Source organism: Helianthus annuus, chromosome 8 (assembly GCF_002127325.2).
Source record: "Helianthus annuus cultivar XRQ/B chromosome 8, HanXRQr2.0-SUNRISE, whole genome shotgun sequence".
Lineage (NCBI taxonomy): Eukaryota > Viridiplantae > Streptophyta > Magnoliopsida > Asterales > Asteraceae > Helianthus > Helianthus annuus.
The window spans coordinates 40,782,401-40,809,974 of record NC_035440.2 but is presented as its reverse complement, the minus strand read 5'-3'; the positions used below and the strand labels follow the sequence as shown (position 1 = coordinate 40,809,974).

Below are 27,574 nucleotides of genomic sequence, written 5' to 3'. Positions count from 1 at the left end.
GTATAAATAACACCATATCCATTTATCGCACCCTTCAAAGAATGACACTCTATTAAATAACACCATTAATATAAATCTACAAGATAAATAACACCCCATATGAAGTTGTAGTATAAATAACACCATACCTATTTATCAATCCATTCAAAACAATGACACTCTATTAAATAACACCATTCATATAAGGAATAATGGAATTTAATAATCCCAACTTTCACCAGTTGGCCGGCAACGGACCCAACTTCAAAAATAACACCATACCTATTTCTAACACCATTCAGAATTTATAACACCATTTAAGATTTATAACACCATTTAACACAAACTATCTGCCCAAATACCAAAACCTAAGCAACCTAAACACACTAAACCAATATAACACCCAATAAAAAACACCATATAATAAAAAACACCCACACCTGATAAAGACTCCATACAGCACTTATAACACCATTTAAGATTTATAACACCATTTAACACAAACTATCTGACCAAATACCAAAACATAAGCCACCTAAACACCCTAAACCAATATAACACACAATAAAAAACACCATATGATAAAAAACACCCAACCAAGTGTTATAACACTATTATTGTGTTATAACACCATTATAACACCATTACTAAATTGACCACTAAGGTTTTTGTTCATGATAAAAAACACCATTAACACATTAGAAGACAATCCCAAACTAAAAAACCTTAACTGATGAACTACATAACACCATGGAAATACACCCTTAATCAATGAAACCCTAGTATTAAACAATACAGTCGAACCTTTTTTGAAATCAGAGGTTGATTTCTTAATCTTTGGTTTTATAATCCCCCGATTTGTAGTGTCTTCCACTGTTACATGATCAAACTTCTTCTTCGTCCTTCGTTCCATTGCATCAAACGACGGCTTTCGCTTCATTCGATGGTAGACGATTTCGATTTTAGGGCTCATTGAATCTACTAAATCTTATAAACATTGGTGGGAAGAAATCGCCCCTGTTTATTCGAGCGTAATAATCGTGAATGAGAGAGAAATCAGGTATAATAGATACGGTTTTTGATTTGAAAGAATATGAAAGCCCTATTTTACCCCTATCAAATCAAATCAGTATTAAAAAAACACTATTTTAATTACAATATTGCCACTCTAATCTTAACCATTAGATCAATGATCTAATGGTTTATATTCTTTCCTATCTTTCTCACAAAAACTACCTTTTTTACAATAACCTTACCCTATATATATATATATATATATATATATATATATATATATATATATATATATATATATATATATCTATATAGAGTAAGGTTAACATACAAAAAGCCTTATCATACATCACGTAGGAGACAATGGTAACTGTTGGATCAGGGGTATAATCACGCATGGGACCACATAATCACGCATGGGACCACATAATCACGCATGGGACTATAATCACGCACGTTCTATGATAATAACGCACGTTATATTTTTTGTCATGTATGTTAATGTAGGTTAAGCCTTGAAGTACATTATACTTTCTCTCTATATATATATAGGTAAAAATTAGAATCAAAATAAAAAATTAATAAAACAACTAATCACTTTTTTTCACTTTGTTCGAAGTCAATATTAGAGCATGCATTGCATTGATAATGATTATATGTGAGTATAGCAAAGTTACAATGGTGGCATATTATATTAGAGAATAATACCCTAGTATTGTTCAAAGAATGTATTGTTCTTAAGAATCTTCAACATTTGTTATATTATATTATAGAGTATACTTATATAGAAATTGTATAATCAAAGAAAATAAAGTATAGATTCTGGTCTAATAAGTCCACCTGAACAAAAAATATTGCACAAATGAGTGCTTGTTCTACCTGACCGCTATGTACCAATTGTACAAAATCTTCTTGCAGCCCAGCCAATCAGACCACTTTACAACCCTTTTACTATAATAATATTTATTGTTAATGAATAAAACCAAATCAAATATGGGTCGGGTCAGAAAGTGAAGAAATGAGGTCTTCTCTAGATTGCGATCGCCTGCTTTGCAGTCGCATCTGACTTCTGTGAGGAGCAGGGTAGAACGCACTGTCGAATTGCATCTGTCCCAGGTTACTTGATGAAATGCTATGCGTGATGCTGCTACCGCCACTGCTAGACGATGCATACATTGCTGACTCAGCAATCTGTACATCACTGCCAAATGGCCTCTTTTGTGTACGTGCCACCGGACTCAGTGGCATCTTCATTCTTCCCTCCCCTGATACACCACAAAACCCATAATAAATCACTAACTTTTAATTAGAGTGCAAACAAGCCGAGCCCGAGCTCGACCAGGCTTGAGCTCGAGATCAATTAACTTATTAGAGCTCGAGCTCGGCTCGTTGGTAGTTTCTCAAGCTCGAGCTCGGCTCGTTTATTATCTATCAATGAATATATTAAATAAAAACAATATATATGATAGACTTGTTTAGGCTTGCGAGCTCAGCTTGGGCTCGTTGACTAAACAAGCTTAAACTTTACGTTCGGGCTCGGCTCGTAAACAAGTTTAAATAAGCTCGGCTCGGCTCGTTTACTAGACAACTTAAAATAAGGGGTAAATGTTATTAAATATTAATAAAAACTAATATTACACTAGGCTCGATAAGGACGAGCCTCATATGCCGAGCTATAAACGAGTTTTGTTTTAGGCTCAAGCTCGGCTCAGGCTCGGGCTCGATAAGGCTCGGCTCGTTTCGAGCTTTTTCTCGAGCCGCTCGGCTCGTTTGCACCCCTGTTTTAATAGAAAAATAAGATGTTTTTAGAAATTTTCAAAGAATTAATACCTGAAATGATAGGACTCCAGCTTCGACTAAAAGGACTTGGCGTCCCTGAAGCAATTCTGTGCCTACGAAACACGCGTGGGAAACACCTACCAACACGCGCTAACGCACACACTAATAAGCCCAAAGAAACTACCAAAATGGCAGAAAGAATAAAAGGGTGTATCTCAATCTGAAACAATTTATAACTATAACCCCCCACTTTGGATGAAATTACTTTCCCACCCTCCAACAACGCAACCCCGGTTGTCCACGTAATCCCTCCAGAACCAATGTTCACTTGACTGTCTTTTATATGCAACCCTTCTCTCAACAACAACACAACATATGGTGCTCTAAAACAATACTGTTCTATAAAAGGCTGAGCTGGCACACTAACCTTGGCCACATCCCATGTTTTTTCACAAAATTCCCGACCCTTTCGTAAAACCTCGTCAAGTGGCGCATCACCACTCAAGTTGAAAAACCGGTAAACGACAAAAAAGCCTGACATGGCGTAAAACTGTCCACGTGGACGAGGTAAGTTGTCTTGAAGAGCACACGGGTTTAAACCACAATCGATTGGTTTACTTTTATCTGACCATTCTGATGAGTTGACACTGATTCTTGCTAGTTTACTGCATTCGTCCCAGTTCGGTGCACCGGTTAACCGAACCGGAATCCCACGTTTCGGGCTTTTAACGTCTTGAAAAACAGACTGACACATGGGGCAGACATAGTTCTCGTTGTAACCCGTCTGTAAACATGGATGTTTTACGACAGCTTTTCCTTCGGTTATATCGGTTTTAGTAACGTCACGACTTGTTTTTAATAAATAAACGACTGATTTATCGAAAGCGTCGTTAAGACCATAACCTGCGAGAGAATAGCCGCTTAGATGATGGTTAACGGGTCCGATGTTTAGGTCCAAGCTAGTCTCATTGTTGGCACGATCATGGCTCTCAAATGTGACCTGTAACGATGAACCACCGAGATCAAGCGCGCCATATGTTTGTTTTTTCGGGTTAGCCCCGAGCATACGCGTATGATAATTTAAAGCAATCCATCCATAATAAGCTTCCTCGGTGCCACTAATAATCTTAACCCACTCTCGTTTACACACAAACGATGACTTTTTCATAATCGACCACGCGTTGTTTAATATCCAGTCTGAGTCAGCAGTAGGTAACCGTCGGACGCCAGCTGTCGCGTAAAGAAACAACGAGGTGGTCTTATGTGCGTGTTTAGGGATTTGTTTTTCAGCCCAGCCGAGGAGCGGGTTTATGGCTTGGGTCAAGCCGGTTACATTACGTACCAGCTTGTCGAACCCGGGCTCGGTCTCCTTACGGTTATAAGCCCGCCCGCTTTGCGAACTAGGTCTAATTGTTGGATCTTCAGGTAGTGATTTCAATAAAATCGGAAGATTCCCGTCTTTTCGGTGGTTAACGGATGCTTGATATACAAAAACCCGTGTTCCAGTGCTACCGCAATCGAGTACAACGAAGAATCGGGTCGATTGTTGAGACCAATTGGAGTATAAATGCAGGAATCCATAGACAATACAAGTAAGCAACAGCACGCAGAGGAGAACCGTTGCTGGTCGAACCCACTTTCGTTTTACAGTAGCACGTGGTGGTGATCGATCCTTTGCGAAAGTCGAACCGCCATTTTCTCTTGATAACTGAGGATTAAGATTTCCTTCTTCCGGATCAAGCTGATTATACTTTGAAAAATCTTGGAGTGATGACGAGAGTCTTAAACTGTTCTTGTATTTAGAGCCAGAAAAACCGAAACCTCGAGTTGAACCACTCAGTGGTGGCAGTTCAGATGACGCGTATGGACTGGAAAACAATTTTGGAGATGAAAAACGACTTGCGATAGAGGAAAAAGCTTCCTTGATTCCGCTAAACACCATGTTTGCAGAGGTTTATAAACTTCTAAGGCAAGTAATATGCCATCCGAAAATAAGTACATATACTTATTTCTCATCTTCAAGAAACATGATAGAACTTACAAGACGAAAGCTTTTCATGTTCTTATGAAATAAATGTGAAAGAGTAGTGACATCAACTATTAGATACATACACCGGTTGACCTGCAAAAACCATGATGTCAGAGCTTAGTACATATGCCACCTGAAAGTTAACATATATCACATCATAGTTAACATAACATACGACATCTGGTCCCTCGTGCTAAACCAATACTGTCCGCTTTACCCCCATGTGGACCAAACCTAATAAACAAACTGAGTTGAGAATGATTAAGCCGAACACTGAAAGTCTAAAACCAACCAAGGTAACTGAAATCGGTTCCTACAAACATCACATACAAGGAAATTCTCAAAACTTTTGATCACAAAATCATGTTACATGCTAAACCTAAACTTGAAATAAAGACCACAAAGAAACCATACCAGAAAGCATGTTAAACCTAAACATGAAAAGTACTAATTTTGTCTTCTTAAAATTGGAATGTTTGCAAGAATTGGGAACAGTAGTTGTGAATCTGTTTCCCTCTGTCGGTCTCAAAACTGCAACTAGAAGTTTCCATACGATTAATCATCAAATTTTGTTTCAACATTTTCAGGCACCCAAAATGCCGCATAACCAAAATTCAAAGCATAATTAGATAACTTTTTAATTACAAACATACAGAACCGCGAAAACGTAACAAAAACGTCCGATCTCAGCGTAGAAACAATGGGAAACTAGCAGTAACTTGAATAGATATATGGATTTGTGGATACTTACAGATTCTGTAGCAATGAGGTTGCTGTAATTTGCTGAGTTCAGATCTCGAGCGAAGAGGATGAAATGTGAACAAAGTGAGAGTCTTAATTACGAAAGAAAGACGCAAAAATGGGTAGTTGAAGAACGGAATTGAAGGTCTCGGTTGCCGGAGACCAGAGTCAACCGTCGGTGATAGATCGGATCCAAAATGGGGAAGGAAGAGATATGAATGATATAGGGTCTGTTGATCGCTCCGACACAACAAACAAACTACGCAACGACTACCTTTTTACTCAACAAAAGTGAACTTTGACTTTTCATTTTGGGCCAAAACCCCAAAACTAGGGATGAGCAAAATGGATCCGGTACTGGTACCGAATTTACCAAACCGGATATCTTTTCGGTATCGATTCGGTACCGACTTTTGACATTTTCGGTACCGGTCGGTATCGGTTTTTACCCTCAAATACCGGTACCGTACCGGTACCGAACCGTACCGTACCGTACCGAGTATATTCGGTACCGGTACCCATTTTTGAGGATTTTTCGGTACCGGTACTTTCGGTTCTGGTACCGATTCAGTACCGAACTCATCCCTACCCAAAACTCAACCCAAAATGAATATTGAAAACTTTCCTTTAAGGACAAAACTAGATTTTTGACATGAATCCCGCAACGCATCGTTGCGTTTGCGACTTTGTTACACGCGTTATGATTATAACATTAACGTGTGATGCTTGTGTGTGATGTGACGTGTTTTTTACCGTCACACACGTTACGACCGTGACGTTAATGTGATTAGGAATTGATAAAGAATAGTATAATGCATCGCACATTGTAGTGTGAAGTCGTAAAACTAATTTATAGAATTTATATGTTGGAGAAGATAAGATGTGAATTTATTAAGTAGAAAAAAATGTATGTGTGCTTGTTGGGGGGCAAAGTTGTCAATTATCAAAAGTTAAGAGATAGGGTATCAGTTACCGAAAGATGAGGGTTAAATGTATAAAATCTCTAAAGTTGAAGATGAATTACAAAATCTCCAAAGTTGGGGGGTTAATTAGAAAAGTACATGGTCGGGACCATCAACTATGCATTTTAAGACATAGAGTAATGAGACACATTTAGGTTTCGTTTAAAATAGGTTAAAAATTCTTTGTCTAGTGGCACCGGATGTTTATCTTCACTAAAGTGATACAGACTCAGATAACACAAAATGAGCAACATGTGAATTTTAGGAGTAGATTTTAAGAAGTGGGTATTGACCATTATAAAAATATAGTACATATTGGTTTATAATTCATTCATTTAACTACGAAAAGAAAAAATGGTACATATGATGGTCGCTTTCATATGTTTATGTTTTGAATTTATACGCATTTGGAATTAAAAGTTTACGACTTTGTAAAGAATTTGGTCCTTGGTATGGATAGTGGTTTATTTTGTGCATTATATTCCTTATGGGTCACGATGGTATAATTTTTCTTTTCACCCCGTGATTTTGACACCAAATTAACGTAGAGAAAGTTTCACCCATGAGCCATATTCCGCATTTCATTGGTCAATACTCAATAGCATCAATATCTTCCCTTTATCATTGTCTTCTTCATTTTTCTTATGAAAAACGTACAAACATCTACATCGTAACTAAAACGATAAGAAGTGTAATATCTTGCTGTGAAAAGGAAGATATGGTAAGCTTTATGTCTTTTCCTTTGTTGTTGTCTTTATCATTCTTGAATATGTATGTAATGCACATTCGTAACTCTAATTTGATTTACTTACTTGTTTCATGGAGGGGTGTTTAAGAAGCTTCCATGGCCAAGTAAATTAGTTTTATTTGTTAGATATAGATGAGTTTTTTGTATATGAGATGGACTACATTATATAAGAGTTAAGTTATAAAGATGGCAAAATAATCTAGCCAAACATGTTTGCTAAAATAAACTAATTGCATACCAAACTTGGGAAAGTTAAACGCTTGTTAACCTCACCACAATATTCGGAAGTTATTAAAGGGATCGAAAGAGGTTGAGTTTAGTAGAAGCTTTCCAAAACAAACATATTTGATAAAAGTTCATGTTTGAAGAAATTATTTTTAAAATGGTATGAGCTAGGTGTCTTTGTTGGTCAAGAAATGACCGACTTTGACCCTTTCTTTGAATTGAATTAATGTTAATAGTGATAAGGGTGAGAAGTAGTTGACAAATTATTTTCAAACGATAAAAGTGAAGATACTGATTATATAGTCGATGAAGACGATGACGTTAAAGAAGTTGAAGCCCACATGACACATCAAACATTAATGAGGAAGAATAGTGCATAATTAATTCGTATTATAATTCAAATGAGGATCACGATGGGGATGATGTCTTAGATAATGAATCAATCCATACTTGTTGAAATTTTGATCAATTTGAGAGAGGAGTTTGAGAACAATCGTTCATTCTCATTCGAGTTTCATTACAGAGAAGAAAACCTTAATAGCTAAACTAACTAACAAAACAATAATTAGTTATTAACAAAAATCAGTTAACAAATATGTTGACAAAGCTGTTGATGTGGCTCAGGTGATGTGGTAGAACATATGCGTGTAATTCCAACCCCCCCCCCCTCCCCCAAGTCGGAGGTGTTGAAAGCCCCAACTTGGATATCAAAGATAAATGTTGTGAAACAGGAAGACTTTATGTAAAAGCATAAGCAATTTGGTCCCCGGTTAGAACATGAGTTAAGTCAATTAGACCATCTTGTAACTTTTCTCGAACAAAATGATAATCTAACTCAATGTAACTTTTCCTTTGTGTTATGTTGTCTTCTTCATTCTTGAATATGTATGTAATGTACGTTTGAAATTCTCATACTTACTAAAATCCTGATTAACCTAACTAATTTGATTTACTTATATTTTTGTCGAAGATGCATCATTGATGGGTGTTTAAGAAGCTTCCATGGTAGGATGTATATTCATGGCCAAGTTAATTAGTTTGAATTGTTGGATATAGATGAGTTTCTTGTATATGAGATGGACTACATAATAAAAGAGTTAGGTTATAAAGATGGCAAAACAATCTAGGCAAACAAGTTTGCGAAAATAAACTAATTGCATACCAAATTTGGGAAAATTAAACGCTTGTTTAACCTCACCACAATATTCAAAAGTTATTAAGGAGATAGAAGAGGTTGAGTTTAGTAGAAGCTCTACAAAACAAACAAATTTGATCAAAGTTCATGTTTGAAGAAATTATCTTTGAAATGGTATGAACTAGGTATCGTTGTTGGTCAAGAAATGACTGATTTTGACCCTTTCTTTGAATTGAATTAATGCTAATAGTGAAAACGGTGAGAAGTAGTTGACAAATTATATTCAAACGATAAAGTGAAGATAGTGATTACATAGTTGATGAAGACAATTAGACAATTCACATAAAAGAAGTTGAATTCCACATGACACATCAAACATTAATGAGGAAGAATAGTGCATAATTCGTTTTATAATTCAAACGAGGACCACGATGGGGATGATGTCTTAAATAATGAATCATTGCGCAGTTTTTTTTTTTTTTATCTAAAAAGGTGGATAAACACGCTAAAGCATGTGCTGATAACCAACATGCATTTGTCTCCTTCGCCTTCGACACCTTTGGCTCCCTAGCTCCAGAAGCTATACGTTTGTTGACTAGGGTCCAAAAGGTTGTCCACAGCAGCTGCTCATCAACAGGGGGGCAGGGGTTTGTCTTTAATAGGCTAGGGTTTGCTATTCAGAAAGGGGTAGCGGCGTAGCTTGTTGCTCGCTTACCTGCTATATTGATGTAACTCGGCCAGTATTTCAATAATTCTAAATTTATATTTTTTTCAAAAAAAAAAATATATATATTTCATTCCAATAATTTGGGCAATTTACATAAGGATAGCAGGTAGACGAACAACAAACTGCGCCGCCATCCCTTTCTGAATAGAAAACCCTAATATACTAAAAACAAAGTCTCGCCCCTAAGGGGTCGAAAAGTTGCTGTGGACCACACGCTGAACTCTAGACAAGAACCGGACTGCCTCTGGCGCCAAGGAGCCGAACGTGTCAAATGCCAAGGGGACAAAGGCATGCTGATTATCCTCACAAGCTTTCGCGTGCTTTTCCGTAGTTGTTCACACTATTAAGAGTAAGACATTCACAAAAATCAAGAGATGAAAGTTGAGTAAATTAGGAAAGGAGATGCACAACCAATCAAGTCGTCTTTTTTTTTTTTGTGTTGGAAAGTGTTTAGAAATTCCGTTGATGCTAATTATATAATACGGAGACATGCAATCGAGACAAAAAGGAAGTTACATTTTTTTTTCAAAAACGATACAACAAGAGTAAGGGTGGTATATAGAGGAATTATCCTAATTGTTGGACTAACTAAAGTTGTTGAGTACTCTAGCCAAGTGTTGATAATGTGACAGTGATAGTGATCAAACCCATTACAAAGTGTGATCAGTGATGCTACTACCATTATACTATCAAGTTAAGAAGCTTCTTGGTATACAATTCTTTTGAATTGTGGGCGAAAATATGATCTGAGTAAAGCTCGGGTGATCGTTGTCTACTTGATTTAGCAGGAAAAAGTTTTACTTGTAAGAAATAGATCTCATAAAAAGCATTATACTCTCATTCTACAAAAAGTTGTTTTAAATCATTTTAATATATTATAAATGTTATTTATTTATTTATTTTTTTGCCTCTTCAACTAGTTAACGCTTAATGGAGTGGAATTGAAAGTGTGTCAAAAATAATGTTGTGGATAGTTTTTGAACATTAAAGGTGATAACTTAATGTTTCCCAAAATTGAACAAGTAGTTGACAATTTAAATAATCTATATATGGCTAGTAACATAAAGCTTAAAAAAAAGGTAAAAAGAACAGTATTAAGTCGGATTATTCAATTGATGATTTATAGAAAACAAGACTTAAAGGAAACTACGTTAGAAAGAACAAATTGCCCGTCTAGCTCAGTTGGTAGAGCGCAAGGCTCTTAACCTTGTGGTCGTGGGTTCGAGCCCCACGGTGGGCGCATCTTTTTTGCAGCAAAAACTTTGGAAAACCATACTTTTGAAGAAACGGCAGTAAGGTGTTTTTTTTTTTTTTTTTTTTTTTTTTTTTTTTTTTTGTAAATTAAACCCGAAACAATTAAATTACAACTAGTTAAAACGTGTACTCTTTGTGGCACCAACTTTTTTTTATGCAATTGCATTTTTTTAGTTTCAAAGTTTATTATTATTTTATACAAAAAATTCAATATTTGTATGAATAAAATATTTTCACCTAATTTATCACACATAAAAAACTTACTCAAAGCATGACTATAAAATATCAATCACACGGTATAAGTCATGAAAACATCCTGATTTGCAACCAGCTGTCCAAACCATCCAAACCGAAGAAATTGTTACGGAAGCATTGAGTTGCAACCAACTGTCCAAAACAAAGAAACCGACAAGCTTGGCCTGACTTAGATCAATTTAGTATTCGATCTCAATTTATCTTAATCTCCGGTCTCAGTTTCTTCCTTTTTCGGTCAAATGTGTGTTGGGAATTTGTAGTTTAACAAAATGTATCCGACTTAAAGTTTTTGAAATAATACATTACTAGTTTAAATATAAAATACCAGTTAATTCATCTCTATTCAAACGAACCTTTCAATTTTCAAAACCTATTTAGACTAGGCGCCGTAGCTTGATGCCCCTAGCCACATCACCTTGTTAAAGCTCCAAACACCGCATCCGGGCTAGTTAAAGACTTAAAGGGGGTCGTTAACCAAGGGGACGCCATGCCTTTCACGGGCGTTAGCCATTGCAAATGTGGGGCCAGAAATCAACATATTACAATTTTTTTTGTTTTATTTTTCATTAACCTACAAAGTGATGGTTAAAATGTGGGTTAATTAAAAACCATTGTCTATGTGGTAGTAACGTGACGTGGCGAGCAGAGCCGGTCCTATAGTTTATAAAAGTAAGGCAGCCGCTTAGGGCCTCCACCTCCAAGGGCCCCCAAATTCCTTTTAAGATTTGATGAGTTGCAGTTGAAGAAATGGCGATTAATCCATCATTTGAGAGATGGTCGTACTTCGTTTGTAGTTGTAATCTCCGGTTTTCATACTTGTTTGCAAAAATTTTCATTTACATTTGATTAGATCATGACTTCATCAAGATAAACATTGAATTTTGGTTGATTTTCCAAGATTTTATGAAGTTGATTTAGTTGATTAGTTAGATAATATAATTGTATTTATGTGCTATGCATATATACTATTTTTTTAATAATCCGTCAACTAAAACTTCTTAGTTTATTGTTGTCGGTGTCAATCCCGGGTAAAAGAGAAAGGTTTATTTAAAAAAAAAAACTCTAAAAGGGTCCTAACTTTTTAGTTCGCTTAGGGCCTCCAAAAACGTTGGACTGGCTCTGACGGCGAGACATGACGTTACGTAAAACTAGAACACGTTCTTGAATAGCTAAAATATGTCTGCCCCGAGTTTAATTATTTACATAAAAAAGACACATTATACATATTATACATATTAAAAGAAAGGGTTGATGAACAGTAAACAATATTAATGTTATATATGTTATTATCGTTTTATTTCTAGATTTTAATTATTTTTTATATTAATCAATCATAATTTGTTTTTCTATTATAACTTTTATGATTTATGATATGCTGTTTTCAAAAATTTTGAGTATGGAGTTACGACGTGTCTATTTTTTTATCTACGTTTTAGTATATATTGTATGTCGACGCCGTTTATCCTTTACATTATTTTAATAATACAAGTAATGCCTTATAAAATTTCGACTATAATGTTGTGATATGCTTATTTTCATCAATATTTAAATATAAGTCTTGTTTGAATTGAACGGGTAAAATATAATTGTTTTTTTTTGTTGTTTGTGACGAACCAAACCAATACCATTTGAACAACTTCGACTATAATGTTGCGACATGCTTATTTTTTGTGACAACTGGCAAATAACTGGTAATTCCGTACAATCTAATCACTCTTTATATTTCTTAATCTCATGCATTTAGCGTAATTTAATTACGTAACAGTGTCGTTAATTGGATAACAGTGTTAGGACAAGAAAACAAAGCTAAAACATATGTTGGTTTTCGTCGTATGGTGAAACCAAGCTAACAATGTCCTAAAAGTGTTGGTAGAAAGTGTTGCGTGCACTATTCACGGTTACACTATTCATGCCAGCAAACCGTGAAATCAGACCGAAACACTGAAAAACGACACTCGGATAACATAACTGGGTCCATTTATATAAGAAAACATTATTGTGAAAACACATCTTGCAAAGAAACAAGACTTTCCGGTATAACGCCCTAATTGCAAAAATGTCCATTTTGGCTTAAAATATAGAATTTTTAACGCGTCCGAACCTATAACAAAGCATTCCCGAGACTTCGGAATAATGTCAATTGATGAAAAATATATTAAAACAATAAGATGATATCAACGGAATGTTCATAACCACAAGTTTCCGGTATTACATCGCTTTGCGCTAAAATAGTTCGTTAGCAAACCGACGAACTAGTAGGTGACATTTTTGTCACGAAACAAGCAAACTAAGACCCTAGCAAACTAGTTAACCATATTTTGACGTCACAAGTTGTAACGACCCAAAATCTGAATGTTAATGTTTGTTGTATGTTATTATGTGACACGTCAGGAAATAAATAACTAGGCTATTTAACCTAGTTAAGGGTATGGTCAAAAGTCTTAAATGATAAAGGTAATGTCATTTATGTTTTAAAAGTAAACCAAGGGGCTAAAATGGAACAAATGAAAGTTAAGTTATAAAATATCTAACACACACAAACACACACATACGTGTGTTCGAGAGAGAGAGCAGGAGGCTCCCATGGAGCCTCAAACCCTAGTTCCATCTTTATGCTCAAATCGGAAGGCAAGATGAAGCTCAAATCCATAACCGAGCATGGATTAATGATCTCCAACACGAGGGGATCATAAGGTATGTCGAAAATCTAAGATTGGTGATCATGTGTAAAATGGGTTATGTTCTAATCCGTGAGTTCAAGTGAAATTGAGCATTGGTATGTGTTATAATCATCATATAGAACATGGATTATGCATGGTTTAGGTTAATTTGATGTTTAAGGGTGAAACTCGTTTGTTATGGTGAAGATGATGACATGGATAAATCATCTATGTCTAAATTCTTGCTTAAAATTGATGTATTTTGATTTGTAAGATGGATTCTTATGAGGGGAATTGAAAGAAATGTGATACTAGTATGTTTGATGTTTATGCATGTATGATTCATGTTGATTAGAAGGAAGAAATTGATGAATTATGTATGAGATTAGAAGGATATGCATGAACTAGTTGTACACTATGCTTACAAGGTAGTACACATATCAAAAGCATGATGAAATTATGAAGAAATTAAGATTAGATCACTTGTAAGTGATTAATAAGTAGTTATGAAGTGAGTTTTAGATGATGTAATGTAAATTGATGATTTACTTATGTTAACAATGTTTGGAATCATACATGTGTGTGAGTGTTTAAAGAAATTGGATAAGAAATGGTGAATTGTTGTTAGATGAAGTGGACAAAATGTGATGATAATATGTATGATGTTTAATTTTAAATACCACATGTTGATTAGTAGAAGGATTTGATGAACTATGTATGAATTTAGAAGGTTGTGCATGAATTAGTTGTACGTTATGCTTAAAAGATGGTACGCACCCCAATCGTATGATAAAATGTATGTATTGTCGTCCGTATAGTCGATTATGATGTTGCGGGTATATAATGATAAGTCGAAAGTTAAACTAAATGAACCGTTGACTTCTAAAAGTCAACCGTGTATAAGAAGGATGGTTAGGCGGGTTGTCCTAATTGTAAGATTAAGGTAAGTTATATGGAGCGCGTTTGACGAATGTGTGTTTAATGCGATGACATGATGGTTTACATGAGTTTGAAATGATATGAATTTGGTCACATGTATTATGCTTGCTAGAAGTAACTAATGAAAGTCAAATAGGAATTATGCGATCGATATGATCGTTAACATGTACAATTATGTATGCTAATAAGAATGTGATTTCGATGACATGGAAGTATAGGAATCATGTCGAGACGGAATCAAGCACGGAAGGCTAACGGGTCAAAAGTGGCGAGGAAACGAGTATGAACATGGACGCACGAGGTAAGTGATTTCCTTGTAATCACTTCTTAGTTGTTTATGGAAAGTTATGTGCAATTTAATTAAGTATGATGATCGAGGTCAAGTAGGAAAGAATTGTATGAGACCGATGAAGTATTAAACGGATCTCCGAGCGAGGTATATGTGATTAAGAATTGTAGCTAAGTAGTAGGATTGGTTATTTATGCAAGGGAGTCCTTTGTTGTTAAGGATAGAGCAAAGTTGACAAAAACGCCCTTGATGGGTAAAACGAGCAAATGGTCTTAAAAGTTGATTTCAAACAAGCTATTTGATTAAATGAATGTTTTGAAAAAGCAAGAAAGCGAGAAGTATGGTTGTCGTAAGCTAAAGACCTTAAAATGCGCAAATACCCTTAACGGGTCAAAATAAGCTCTTGAGCGAAAATGGGTCAAGAGGATGCAAGGCATCCGATAACTTAACCTTGTATGATATACAATGTGGACATTATTAGGTTCATAAGAAGTCTTGGTCAAACAAACAAGTTTTGTGGATGAAGGCATGAACGGGTCGAATAAATCATAAATTAATAATAAGGCGATAGCGTGTAAGTTAAGAATTTCCTTAATCCGGATATGGGATTTTAAGTTCATATGATAGAATGTGAATTTACAAGCATGTAGGAAGAAACGGGAGGTCAAACGGGTAAACGGTTCAAAAGTTACGTGCGTTTTAGTGCGTACGGACGACGAAACGAACCTGCAGAAAAAACTGCAAAACTAGAGGGCGTCGCCGACGGGTAGGGGGCCTAAATGTGGGATCCTAAAGGATATGTAGTAATATAGTACCTAAATGTGGGATCCTAAAGAATATGTAGTAATATGGTACCTAAATGTGGGATCCTAAAGGATATGTAGTAATATGGTACCTAAATGTGGGATCCTAAAGAATATGTAGTAATATGGTACCTAAATGTGGGATCCTAAAGAATATGTAGTAATATGGTACCTAAATGTGGGATCCTAAAGGATATGTAGTAATATGGTACCTAAATGTGGGATCCTAAAGGATATGTAGTAATATGGTACCTAAATGTGGGATCCTAAAGAATATGTAGTAATATGGTACCTAAATGTGGGATCCTAAAGAATATGTAGTAATATGGTACCTAAATGTGGGATCCTAAAGGATATGTAGTAATATGGTACCTAAATGTGGGATCCTAAAGGATATGTAGTAATATGGTACCTAAATGTGGGATCCTAAAGGATATGTAGTAATATGGTACCTAAATGTGGGATCCTAAAGGATATGTAGTAATATGGTACCTAAATGTGGGATCCTAAAGAATATGTAGTAATATGGTACCTAAATGTGGGATCCTAAAGAATATGTAGTAATATGGTACCTAAATGTGGGATTCTAAGTTAAGAATTTCCTTTACGTATGTAGAAGCGTATTTATGTATATATGAAGATACGTATGATAGTATGTGTTGGGGCTGGATTTTACTATAAATGATCCTTATACGTGATCCTGACCAGTGATCCTTGTTTCTTTGGCAGATAGTGATCCTCAGCCAGACTTCAGGATCAGGATCATGGGACGATATGGTGATCCTTACACTAACGGTCACTTCCACTTGTTACAAAATTGTTTTGCAGGAACACTTAGCAGGATATGCCCTACACATCATGATCCAGGGACGCGTTTTCACAAATATGGCAAGAGCTAAATTGGAGATAGACGTTGTACCGGATATGGAAACTTAGCTTGATTAATGGGCAGCAATTTAGGCTAGATTATCTTTATTTCTAAAGGGGTAATGAGCTGATTAGTGGTCTATCTACCTAAAATAAGTTACCCACACATGTATAAATACCCATCTTCCTCATTCGGAAGAACACACACAACATACGACACAACTCTCAACACTTAGACACTCAGTGATCCTTGTACTCAGCTCATTATCATCCGAAGTTGTAACTACATTTTTATTATATTGAAGTTGGTGATCGGTAGTTGCCATCACCCGAGGTTTTTTATGCCGGAGATCATACATTGATCAAGGGCTTTTTCCTCGTATAAATCACTGTGTCTTTGTATCTTTATCACAGAAGTGATCCTTTACTTTCATAGCTAACCAAGCATCATACCCCGTTTACATAAAGTTTGGTTACATTATCCTTGTGTGATTTTTGACCAAAACAGTTTGGCGCCCACCGTGGGGCAATTGGTGCTTCATTCATAAAGAAAATCTTTTGTTCGAAATCATTTCAAAGAGTTACATGGCTTCATCATTGAAGAACACCTCCACGGCGATGTCTGCAGTCACCTCAGCACAAACCACTCTACCTCCTCCACCGGCAGGATCCCAGAGAAATGCTGAGAAGAGACCAATCCCTTCTTTCTCTAAACCTCCATCTTCTTCTGCTATGAATTCTTCTACTCCCAGTACTAGTGATGTGTTTGCTTTAATTTTGCAGATGAAGGATCGTATGCAGCGGCAGGATGAAACTAATGACAGGATCCTCAGGGAGATTGGAGATCTCAAAAGACAAAAGAAAGCGGCAGAGGATCATTCCCCACTGATGCCAAAATCCTTGAGTTTTGAGACTCCAATAGTCACCTCTCAGCCATCAGGGATCCCAGACGTACAGATCACAGGGGAGACGAGAGGATTACATCTCAAGTCAGCAGCAATGACTCAGACATCGGGCTCGTATTTTCAGCCAGCAGGATCCTATCCTCAGTATATGGGATCCTTCATGAATCCGGGAGCCTATCCGGGGGCACAGCAGTTTCAAGGATCCTACTTTATTCCAGGATCATTCCAGGGCCAAGGATCCTCCTTTGTTCCAGGATCATCCCAGGTTCAAGGATCCTCCTTCGTTCCAGGATCATCCCAGATACCAGGATCCTTACAGATGCCAGGATCCTTAAAAAGTTTGCAAACAGGGAGTCTAGATGTCCATCAAGGGGACTTCATTCCAATGCAGACCATTGCTTCCACTGGTCCCTCCGTTGTTCCAGAATCCCAGCAATATGGATTCCCTAACTTGAACCCAATGGGAGGTAACACTTTAAATAATTATCCTACCACTAACCATGGATTCATGCAGGATACAGGTACCAATCACGCTATGGCCAGGGAATTACAGAAACTAAAGGACATGATCTCAAGTGTTCCAGGGGTAGTCAAGCCTATCCCAGAGATTGCAGATGGAAGCCACAAGGTATCTCGCTTTGCACCACCAATTTGTGATGCAGAGGTGCCCAAAAGGTTCCATATCCCTACCATGAAGCTGTATGATGGCACAACGGATCCAGAGGAGCATATAGCACAATACAGGGAAAGGATGGAAATCAATCCTATCCCAGAAAAGTTGAAGGAAGCATGCCTATGTAAAGGATTTGGATCCACTCTAACTGGATCAGCTCTTAAGTGGCTGCTAAGTCTTCCCCCTTACTCTATTACTTCATTTGCTAATTTAGTTAATTTATTCAATAACCAATTCTCTTGTAGTAGAAAATTTGAAAAATTAACTAGTGATTTGTACAGGATAACTCAAAATAATAATGAATCATTAAGGGATTATATAACTAAATTTAGTAAAGAGTCCTTGGATATTCCCAACTTGGATATGGCTACGGCTGTTGAAGCCTTCAAAATGGGACTTCTTAAGGATTCATTATTCTATGATGATCTTGTTATGACACCTTGCAGGAATTTAGATGAAGTAAGAACTCGAGCACTCAGGTTTATCCGGCTAGAGGATGACAAGAGGATCCAGGAGAGACAAGTAGGATCCTCAAAACAAGATAAGCAAGGATCCTCCTTCAAAAACAACAAGTTCAAATCCTACCATAGAAACGAGAACAAGAATGTGCATGCTGTTGACCAAGAAGAGGATGATGAAGAATATCCTCCAATCTCAGAATATTGTTTTTCCGTTGATAATCATGAACTAATCCTTGCAATGCAGAATCTAGGTGAAAAGGCTAGGTGGCCCAGGAAGAATGATAAACCATCCGGGACTAAAGACAAGTCCAAATGGTGTGCATACCATGAGGATTTCGGGCATCTAACTGAAGATTGCATAGCCTTAAGAAAAGAAATTGGATACCTGCTAAGCAAGGGGCATCTAAAAGAATTATTGGGGAGAAAAAAGCAAAGGACCCAGGATCCTGAAAGGATCCCTGAAAAGGCTCCAGCACCTCCGGCAGACGCACAAGTGATTAACTTTATATCCGGAGGATCAGACATTTGTGGAACATCCTTCTCAGCGGCCAAAAGACATGCAAAAGAATCAAAAATGGATAATGGAGAAAGGCCTATTAGAACCTCAAGCGTCTCAGAAGGGAAGATGATAACATTTGATGAGGATGATCGCGTTAATGTTCAGGATCCTCACCATGATAGCTTAGTTATCACTCTCTTTATCTCTAACCATTTTGTCCGCAGGATCCTTATTGACGGAGGGAGCTCAGTGAACATTATCCAGCTTGATGTCTTGAAGAAGATGGGAATCCCAGAATCAGACATCACACCAAGATCCTCCGTGCTTGTAGGATTCAGTGGAGAAACGAAGAAAACTCTGGGGGACATCAAACTCCCAATCTACGTGGAAGGATTACATAATTACCAAAAATTTTGTGTTATTGACTGTTTATCTTGTTGCAACGTTATCCTTGGCAGGCCTTGGATACATGACATGAAAGCAGTTCCATCTACCTACCATCAATGTGTGAAGCTCCCTAGCCCATGGGGGATAATCAAGATCGACAGTGACCAGCAAGAGGCTAAGGATTGCTATACCTCATCCATGAAGCCAACCTCGAAGCCAAGGGAGCAATAGCAATTACAGTATCCTCCGAGGAACGTCTTGGAGGCAAGGGAACAAGATGTAGATGAAATCCTCTTGGATCCTAGTGATCCTGAATCAAAAATCTATATCGGATCAGGGATCCTTGGCAAGATGAAAGAAGACATGATATCCTTCCTCAAAAGAAGAAAATCTACCTTTGCTTGGAAACATGAAGATATGACAGGTATATCTAAGGATATTATTACTCACAAACTTGGCATTGACAGGTCTATCAAGCCAATCCATCAAAAAAGGAGGAAGTTTGCACCAGAAAGGAATGCCATTATCCAAGAAGAAGTAGAGAGACTACTTCGAGCAGGTATGATCAGAGAGGTAAAGTATCCTAAATGGTTAGCCAATGTGGTTGTTGTCCAAAAGAAAAACGGAAAGTGGAGGGTATGTGTCGATTTCACTGATTTGAATAAGGCATGTCCCAAGGATCCTTTCCCATTACCCCACATTGACTCCATGGTGGATGCAACAGCGGGGCATGAACTGTTAACTTTTATGGATGCATCATCTGGATTCCAACAAATCCAGATGGAACCATCTGACCAAGAGGATACAGCCTTTATGACCCCAACCGGTTTATATTGTTATATTGCCATGCCTTTTGGACTAAGAAATGCAGGTGCAACATATCAAAGGCTGGTAAATATGATGTTCAAAGATCAAATTGGGAAAACTATGGAGGTGTACATAGATGATATGGTGGTCAAGTCAAAGAAAGCTGAGGATCACCTAAGGGACTTGGAAGAAGCATTCGATATCCTTGATAATTATAACATGAAACTAAATCCTTCAAAATGCCATTTTGGTGTTAAGGCAGGAAAGTTCTTAGGATACATGGTAACCCAGAGGGGCATTGAAGCAAGCCCGGAACAAATCAAAGCATTAATAAATATCAAATCTCCTGCCAATGCCAAGGATGTTCAAAGACTAACAGGCAGGATAGCAGCTTTGAACAGGTTCATATCGAAATCCTCAGAAAAGTGCAAAGAATTCTACGATATCCTAAGGAAGAATAAGAAGTTCGAATGGACTGAGAAGCATGAGAATGCTTTACAAGCCCTTAAAGAATATATGTCCTCAGCACCAGCATTAGCAAAACCGGAGAAAGGAGATGTGTTATCCTTATACCTAGCGGTATCCTCAACCGCTGTAAGTGCAGTCCTCGTCAAGGATCATGAAGGTACACAATATCCTATCTACTATGTAAGTAAAAGTTTGCTTGATGCCGAATCCAGGTACTCACACCTCGAAAAACTTATTCTTGCATTGATCATGGCATCCACTAAGTTAAGGCATTATTTTGAAACCCATACTATTATTGTTAAAACTAATTTTCCAATTAAGAATGTCCTCAGGAAACCAGATATGTCAGGGAGAATGGCTAAGTGGGCAGTAAAGCTTAGTGCCCATGATATAAGATACGAACCAAGAACAGCCATTAAATCTCAAGCATTAGCTGACTTTGTGGCTGATTTCAGTAGTGATCTACAAAAGGAAGCAGAATTGGAGGTCCAACAGCTGGATGAGACCAAGGATCCTTGGATCCTACACACTGACGGATCCTCAAATATCAAAGGCACAGGGCTAGGGATCCTACTAAAATCGCCACAGGGGGACATAATACCCCACTCCATAGCCTGTGAGTTCCAAGCAACTAACAATGAGGCTGAATATGAAGCCTTAATTGCTGGCTTACAGATTGCTAAGGATATGGGGGTAAGATATCTCGAAGTATATGTAGATTCATTATTGATCACCAATCACTTTAATGGATCCTATGCTGTTAAAGGTGAAAAACTAACCAAATATTTAGAGATAGTCAAAGAATTGGCACTCTCCTTTGTTTCTTTTAGCTTAACACAGGTACCAAGGGAGGATAACACGGAAGCTGATGCATTGGCCAACCTAGGATCATCCTTAAAAATTCCAGAAGATATAAGTATCCCTATCATCCATATCCTGGCTCCTGCTATTGAAAATCAAGTAGCCATGGAAATAGAAGAGGATACTGCAGTAATCCCTAGTGAAGAAGCTCGATCTTATTCAGGATCATGGATCCCACCAATCATGAAATACTTGCAAAACGGAGAGATCCCAATGGGAGAAAATCCTAGAGCTTTCAGGATCAAGGTATCTCAATTTACAATCCTAAATAATATGCTATATAAACGATCCCTTGCAGGACCATATTTAAGATGTATTGAGGATCCTGAAATCGAAGAAGTATTGAGAGACTTCCATGAAGGAGATTGTGGAAACCACACTGGGGGCAGGGCATTATTCTCAAGGATCCTTAGAACAGGATACTACTGGCCAACCATGAAAAGGGATGCTATAGAGTATGCTAAGAGGTGTGATCCTTGCCAAAGACATAGCAATATCCTTCACCAACCAGCTGAATTACTACACCCCATACCATCCTCTTGGCCGTTCATGAGATGGGGAATGGATATAGTTGGCAAGCTTCCTAAAGCACCTGGTGGAAAAGTATTTATGCTTGCCATGACTGACTATTTTTCCAAGTGGATAGAAGCTGAAGCCTTTGCTCAAGTCAGAGAGAAGGAAGTTATATCCTTTATCAAAAGAAACATTATAACCAGATTTGGCATTCCCTCTGAAATTATATGTGATAATGGTTCTCAATTCATTGGAAGGAGAACCACTAACTTTTGTGACAGTTGGGGAATCAAGATGATAACATCAACACCAGTTCATCCACAAGCCAATGGTCAAGCAGAATCATCCAATAAGATCATCATCAACAATCTGAAGAAAAAGCTAGGATCCAAGAAAGGGAAATGGGCAGAAGAATTACCTTATGTGCTATGGGCTGATAGGACAACTCCCAAGAATGCCACCGGTCAAACACCCTTCTCTTTAGTATTTGGGGCAGAAGCAGTGATCCCAACAGAGATGGTGATCCCAACTGCTAGAACGAGTGCTCGTGATCCTGAAGAAAATGCTACAATCCTAGCTCAGGATTTGGATACTATTGAGGAAAACAGGGATCTAGCTAGGATAAGGATGGCAAGCTACCAACAAAGGATGGCTGGTGCCTACAACAAGAATGTCAGGATAAGGAAGTTCCAAGTCGGAGATATGGTGTTGAGAAAAGCATTTCAAAATACCATCAATCCTGCTGACGGGAAGCTAGCACCAAAATGGGAAGGTCCCTACTTGATTGAAGCTGAAGCAGGAAAGGGGGCATACAGGTTACTAACCATGGAAGGAAACTTGTTGCCAAGAGCATGGAATGCTGTTCACTTAAAGAAATATTTCACGTGAACATGATCCTTCATGCGTGTGATCCTTACATTGGAGCATCCTTGAATGATCCCGGTCCCATCGATGATCCTCATTCTGGTAATATGCTTATCCTAGAAACTATTATATTTTCCTATTTTTTACCTAAGGATAAGGATCACGTATCCTTCATCCTCTACTCACAAACCATTTTGAGTTATGATAGTTCAGGTATCTTCAGCAAATCCTCAGAGATCTCCAAAAGCACCAAAGATCCTTGGGTACAACCCCAGTTATCCTTGGGATTATCCCCAGTTTCCGCCAGCAGCGCACGATGATCCTGGTATAGTTCACGTCTTTGGGACCAGTACCCACTTTCGGGGCTGACAACCTCATCGTACTGGCTATATTTGGGATCCTACGTATAATGGTGGACGCACCATACATCCATTCCTAAGGTTTCTAACGTTTTCACGTTAGCTAAGGTTTTGACATTTTCATGTCACTAAGTTTGGATAGTTGCCAGAAAGGGCCATACTCCAGTTTACATACGATCCTTTGGGCTTGTCCCCAGTTATCCTATGGGCTTGTCCCCAGTGATCCTCCGGGATCATCCCCAGTTATCTTTTTGGGCTTGTCCCCAGTGATCCTCTGGGATCATCCTCAGTTATACTTTGGGCATGTCCCCAGTTACTCATTTATCTTTTACATTGGCTTAGTCCCAAGTTATATCTCACTTTTCAGGTTTTGGAAGTCTAAACATATAAGGATCTTTAATCCTTATTAATTATCAAAGTCTTATCTATGTTGTCTTGATTGAATGTTAGGATCCTAACGTGGATCCTCAGGTATGATCCTTGACTATTTTTGATTATACTCTTTATCCTAACCAACCCTTATACTTTGACAACCGAACCTATGATCCTTGAACTAAAACGCTTTAAGAATTTTCAATATGAGGATATTTGATCCAGGATCATATCCTAAGATTATTTAACACTTTGTCAACTCTTGTCATTTTAACAAACATAGCAATTGAGAAATAAGAGGATTATTGAAGGATAACAACACAAGATAAGCCAGAAAAGTTAAGTTATATTATTAAGCAAAAGGATCATTAACCCTTTCAAAAAGATTGTCAAAATTGTCAACCCACATTTCTACCAGCAAAACGTGGCCCGTCCACATGGGTTGGCAAAGGGTGTCCATTGTCTATGCGGTCTTAGCATTTTTGCAGGAAAGTAAAAGCGGCAGGATCACAAAGGCTTCATCCCCCAAACAGAGGATCCCTCCACCTTTTGTAATCCTACCTATTGTCTAAAAGGATCCAGGATCCTTAACCCTAAGAAACTATTGTTTAAGTTACAGACCATAAATTGTTCCAAATACCACAACCACAAACAAACCTAAAAAAAATTGGGCTCCGGCCTAGTCAACAATATCCATCATCGCCCAATCATGCAGCCTACTTCTTCGCTGCTTCGTCACCACCAGCATCTCCACCCTGATCCTTCTCAACATCACTTCCCTCCAGCATTGGGATATCCTCAGCATCATCGTCATCTTCCAACTCTGCTAGCCTTGCCTTCCAGCCCTCAACATCCCATGTGCTCCTGTCAAAGGAAGGATCCTGAGCCTCCGTAGCCATCTGCAGTTGTATCTTGTACATGGTTACCGCGGCAGAGACCTTAGCGTCTTGGGTAATGTCATGCTTCTCATAATCAAACTTGATCAACGCTTTAACAGCCTCATCTTTGACTGCCCGGATCTCCTTCTCAAGATCGGCAATCTTAAGATCCTTCAGCCCACACGTCTGTTGAAGGTCAGCAATTTGACGATCCTGATCCTCAACCTGATTGACGTAAGTCTCCATTTCGGAGAATTTCTAAAGAAGACAACAGGAAAGCAACATCAGACACATGTGATCCTCGGACTTGTCGAAGACAATTAACAGGGGCAGTGATCCTAACCTCATCAAAATAGTCAAGGAATTGCTGACGGAGAAGAGGAAATCCCTGAAGGTCATCTGAAGCCTTCCTCTTTTTCCCTTTGCCTCGGGCAGGTGCTTTAGGGGCTGAGACTGAAGGGCTGGCAGCAGGAGCCTTCTTCTTCGAGGACGTGACATTGGCAAGATCACTGATCCCAAACTTGGAGGCAGATTTAACAGACCTGGCAGATTTTCCGGCACCTACACAATTCAAAAACAAGATAAGTTCCCTTGTTAAATTAAATACTTTCACATAAAACTTATTTTTATGAGGATACTTACTTGACATTGTGGCAGACGCAGAGGATATCTCTTGAGAATCTTGGATAATAATCTGGAAGCTTCGAACTTCAGGATCAAGCTTCTTGAAAGCTAACACTCTCTCTTTGGCAGCAGGGGTCAACTTTAAGTGAGCAACGGAGATAGCTGCATAAAAAGACAAAAAAAAGAAAAGACATCAGTGATCCTCATCATATGAGATAGAACTGATAGTGATCCTTCGAGGATCCTCTATCCTACCATGAGTGGCCCATTCCTTGGGCAGATCCTTCCCATCCGGGATGGAATCCCTCTTAACAAAGAAAAATCGACGTTTCCAGTTGGTATCATTCTTGGTCACTTTGAAAATAGGGTGATCCTCCCCAGCTTTCCGTTTCAGCAGATACCGGTGGGAACCAAACGTAGTAAGATCATAGAGCTCGGCCAGCTCTGCCATCCCCAGATCAATCCCTTCTTGCTCGATGATCCTCTCGAAGGTATATAGAACCCTCCAGATCATCGGCATAGCTTGGATATATGAGATGCCGGTAAGAGAAAAGAAAGATTGGGTGAACATCGGAAAAGGATATGAATACCCAATGAGGAAGGGAGTAGCAGGAAAAGCCACCCAGACATCTGAGACAAGATCGCTCAAAGCAGTAGGATCAAAGGGTTTGAAAACAACATTCGCTGGGAAACAATGGCGAATCTTGTCTATGTGGACATCAGTAAAGCAGCATCTCTCCACGGGAGAATCCTTGATAATTCCCTGGCTCTTTAAGAGACTCTCCTTCTTGGGACTCTTGTGCGGAGAATTACGGAGCAGCATATTTTGAACAAAAAACAGAGTAAAAGCACGAAAGAACAGAGCAAAGAAGAGAAAGAAGAAGATGATACCTGATCAAGAGTCTTCAATGATGGTTATAAAGGGAGATACTTCGAATTTAAATACAAAATGATCCTAACCCTATCTCCTATTTATAATGATGATTCGCAGGGATTGTCACATCAGTGACGTAAATATCATAACGGCTAGTCCATGTGCAACGGCTAGTAAATCGGAATCGTCCGTTAGAGATAAGCTCAAAAACAAAATATAACTCATCTATTTACAATTAACTCCTTATATTTTGGGGGCAATTATTGGGGCTGGATTTTACTATAATTGATCCTTATACGTGATCCTGACCAGTGATCCTTGTTTCTTTGGCAGATAGTGATCCTCAGCCAGACTTCAGGATCAGGATCATGGGACGATATGGTGATCCTTACACTAACGGTCACTTCCACTTGTTACAAAATTGTTTTGCAGGAACACTTAGCAGGATATGCCCTACACATCATGATCCAGGGACGCGTTTTCACAAATATGGCAAGAGCTAAATTGGAGATAGACGTTGTACCGGATATGGAAACTTAGCTTGATTAATGGGCAGCAATTTAGGCTAGATTATCTTTATTTCTAAAGGGGTAATGAGCTGATTAGTGGTCTATCTACCTAAAATAAGTTACCCACACATGTATAAATACCCATCTTCCTCATTCGGAAGAACACACACAACATACGACACAACTCTCAACACTTAGACACTCAGTGATCCTTGTACTCAGCTCATTATCATCCGAAGTTGTAACTACATTTTTATTATATTGAAGTTGGTGATCGGTAGTTGCCATCACCCGAGGTTTTTTATGCCGGAGATCATACATTGATCAAGGGCTTTTTCCTCGTATAAATCACTGTGTCTTTGTATCTTTATCACAGAAGTGATCCTTTACTTTCATAGCTAACCAAGCATCATACCCCGTTTACATAAAGTTTGGTTACATTATCCTTGTGTGATTTTTGACCAAAACAGTATGTATATATGTGAAGGCGTAGAAATGTATGTATGTATGCAAATGTGTATTTGTGTATGTATGCGAGTACGTGTGATCGTAGGCATGAAGGTAGAGACGTATAAATGTAGGTACATATGTAGAAGTGTATTTATGAATATATGAAGATACGTATGGGTGTAGGCATGTATGTATTGAGATATGGATGTATGCACGAGTATATGAAGTATGATTTTGGATACGTTAAGTGTTAATGATATTAATTATGTACCTGGAAAACGAAGATTTATGCAGGCACATTATTGAAGACTCACAAGGGAATGGATACGCTAATGATATGCTTAAAGTTAGAGAGAAAGCTGAATGGAAAGTGTACATGTATTGAGTCTTGTTTATGTATTGTGTACTAATGTGATGAATGTATGTGGTGAGTGCAGGTTGTACGAATCACGAGTCATGAGGATCTTCAAGGATTAGAGATCGAGGATCGAGTCACAAGACAGATTGTACGGAAACGTTGGTGTTGAAATTTAGAAAACCCATGTCATGTATTTAATTGTAAATGAGTCAATTGATGACTTCATGTGAAAAAGTTGTATTAAAATGAAGTTTTAAGTAAGTCAAGGTAATTGTAAGGAAAGAAATTTTATGGTACGTGTTTCCG

At 37.9% G+C, this 27,574-nt stretch overlaps 1 protein-coding gene and 1 non-coding gene across 6 annotated transcripts; one reads left to right on the top strand and one right to left on the bottom strand.

Moving 5' to 3' along the window:
• Positions 1-1,773: 1,773 nt before the first annotated feature.
• On the bottom strand, positions 1,774-5,812 carry LOC110872696 (probable apyrase 7). Of its 5 annotated transcripts, none has more exons than XM_022121556.2 (5): positions 5,553-5,804; positions 5,216-5,338; positions 4,977-5,114; positions 2,824-4,894; positions 1,774-2,258 (listed from the first exon to the last, which is right to left on the bottom strand). In XM_022121556.2, the coding sequence occupies exons 4-5, from the start codon at positions 4,712-4,714 to the stop codon at positions 1,981-1,983; spliced, it is 2,169 nt and encodes a 722-aa protein (XP_021977248.1). In that variant the 5' UTR covers positions 4,715-4,894; positions 4,977-5,114; positions 5,216-5,338; positions 5,553-5,804; the 3' UTR covers positions 1,774-1,980. The 5 variants fall into 5 exon arrangements, with proteins under 5 accessions (XP_021977248.1, XP_035832073.1, XP_021977249.1 ...); XM_035976180.1 differs by having other exon boundaries at positions 5,216-5,332; XM_022121557.2 differs by lacking the exon at positions 5,216-5,338 and having other exon boundaries at positions 4,977-5,047.
• A 4,694-nt stretch (positions 5,813-10,506) lies between these two features.
• Positions 10,507-10,579, top strand: TRNAK-CUU. The gene has a single exon. It is a non-coding gene; the product is annotated as a tRNA-Lys (tRNA).
• Positions 10,580-27,574: the final 16,995 nt, after the last annotated feature.

Bases quoted from the DNA above. Each gene is read 5' to 3' on its own strand.
- LOC110872696 (XM_022121555.2), bottom strand. From the start codon at position 4,714: ATGGTGTTTAGCGGAATCAAGGAAGCTTTTTCCTCTATCGCAAGTCGT. The intron at 2,259-2,823 runs GTATTAATTCTT...GTGGTGTATCAG, and splicing joins CTGGAGTCCTATCATTTCAG to GGGAGGGAAGAATGAAGATG.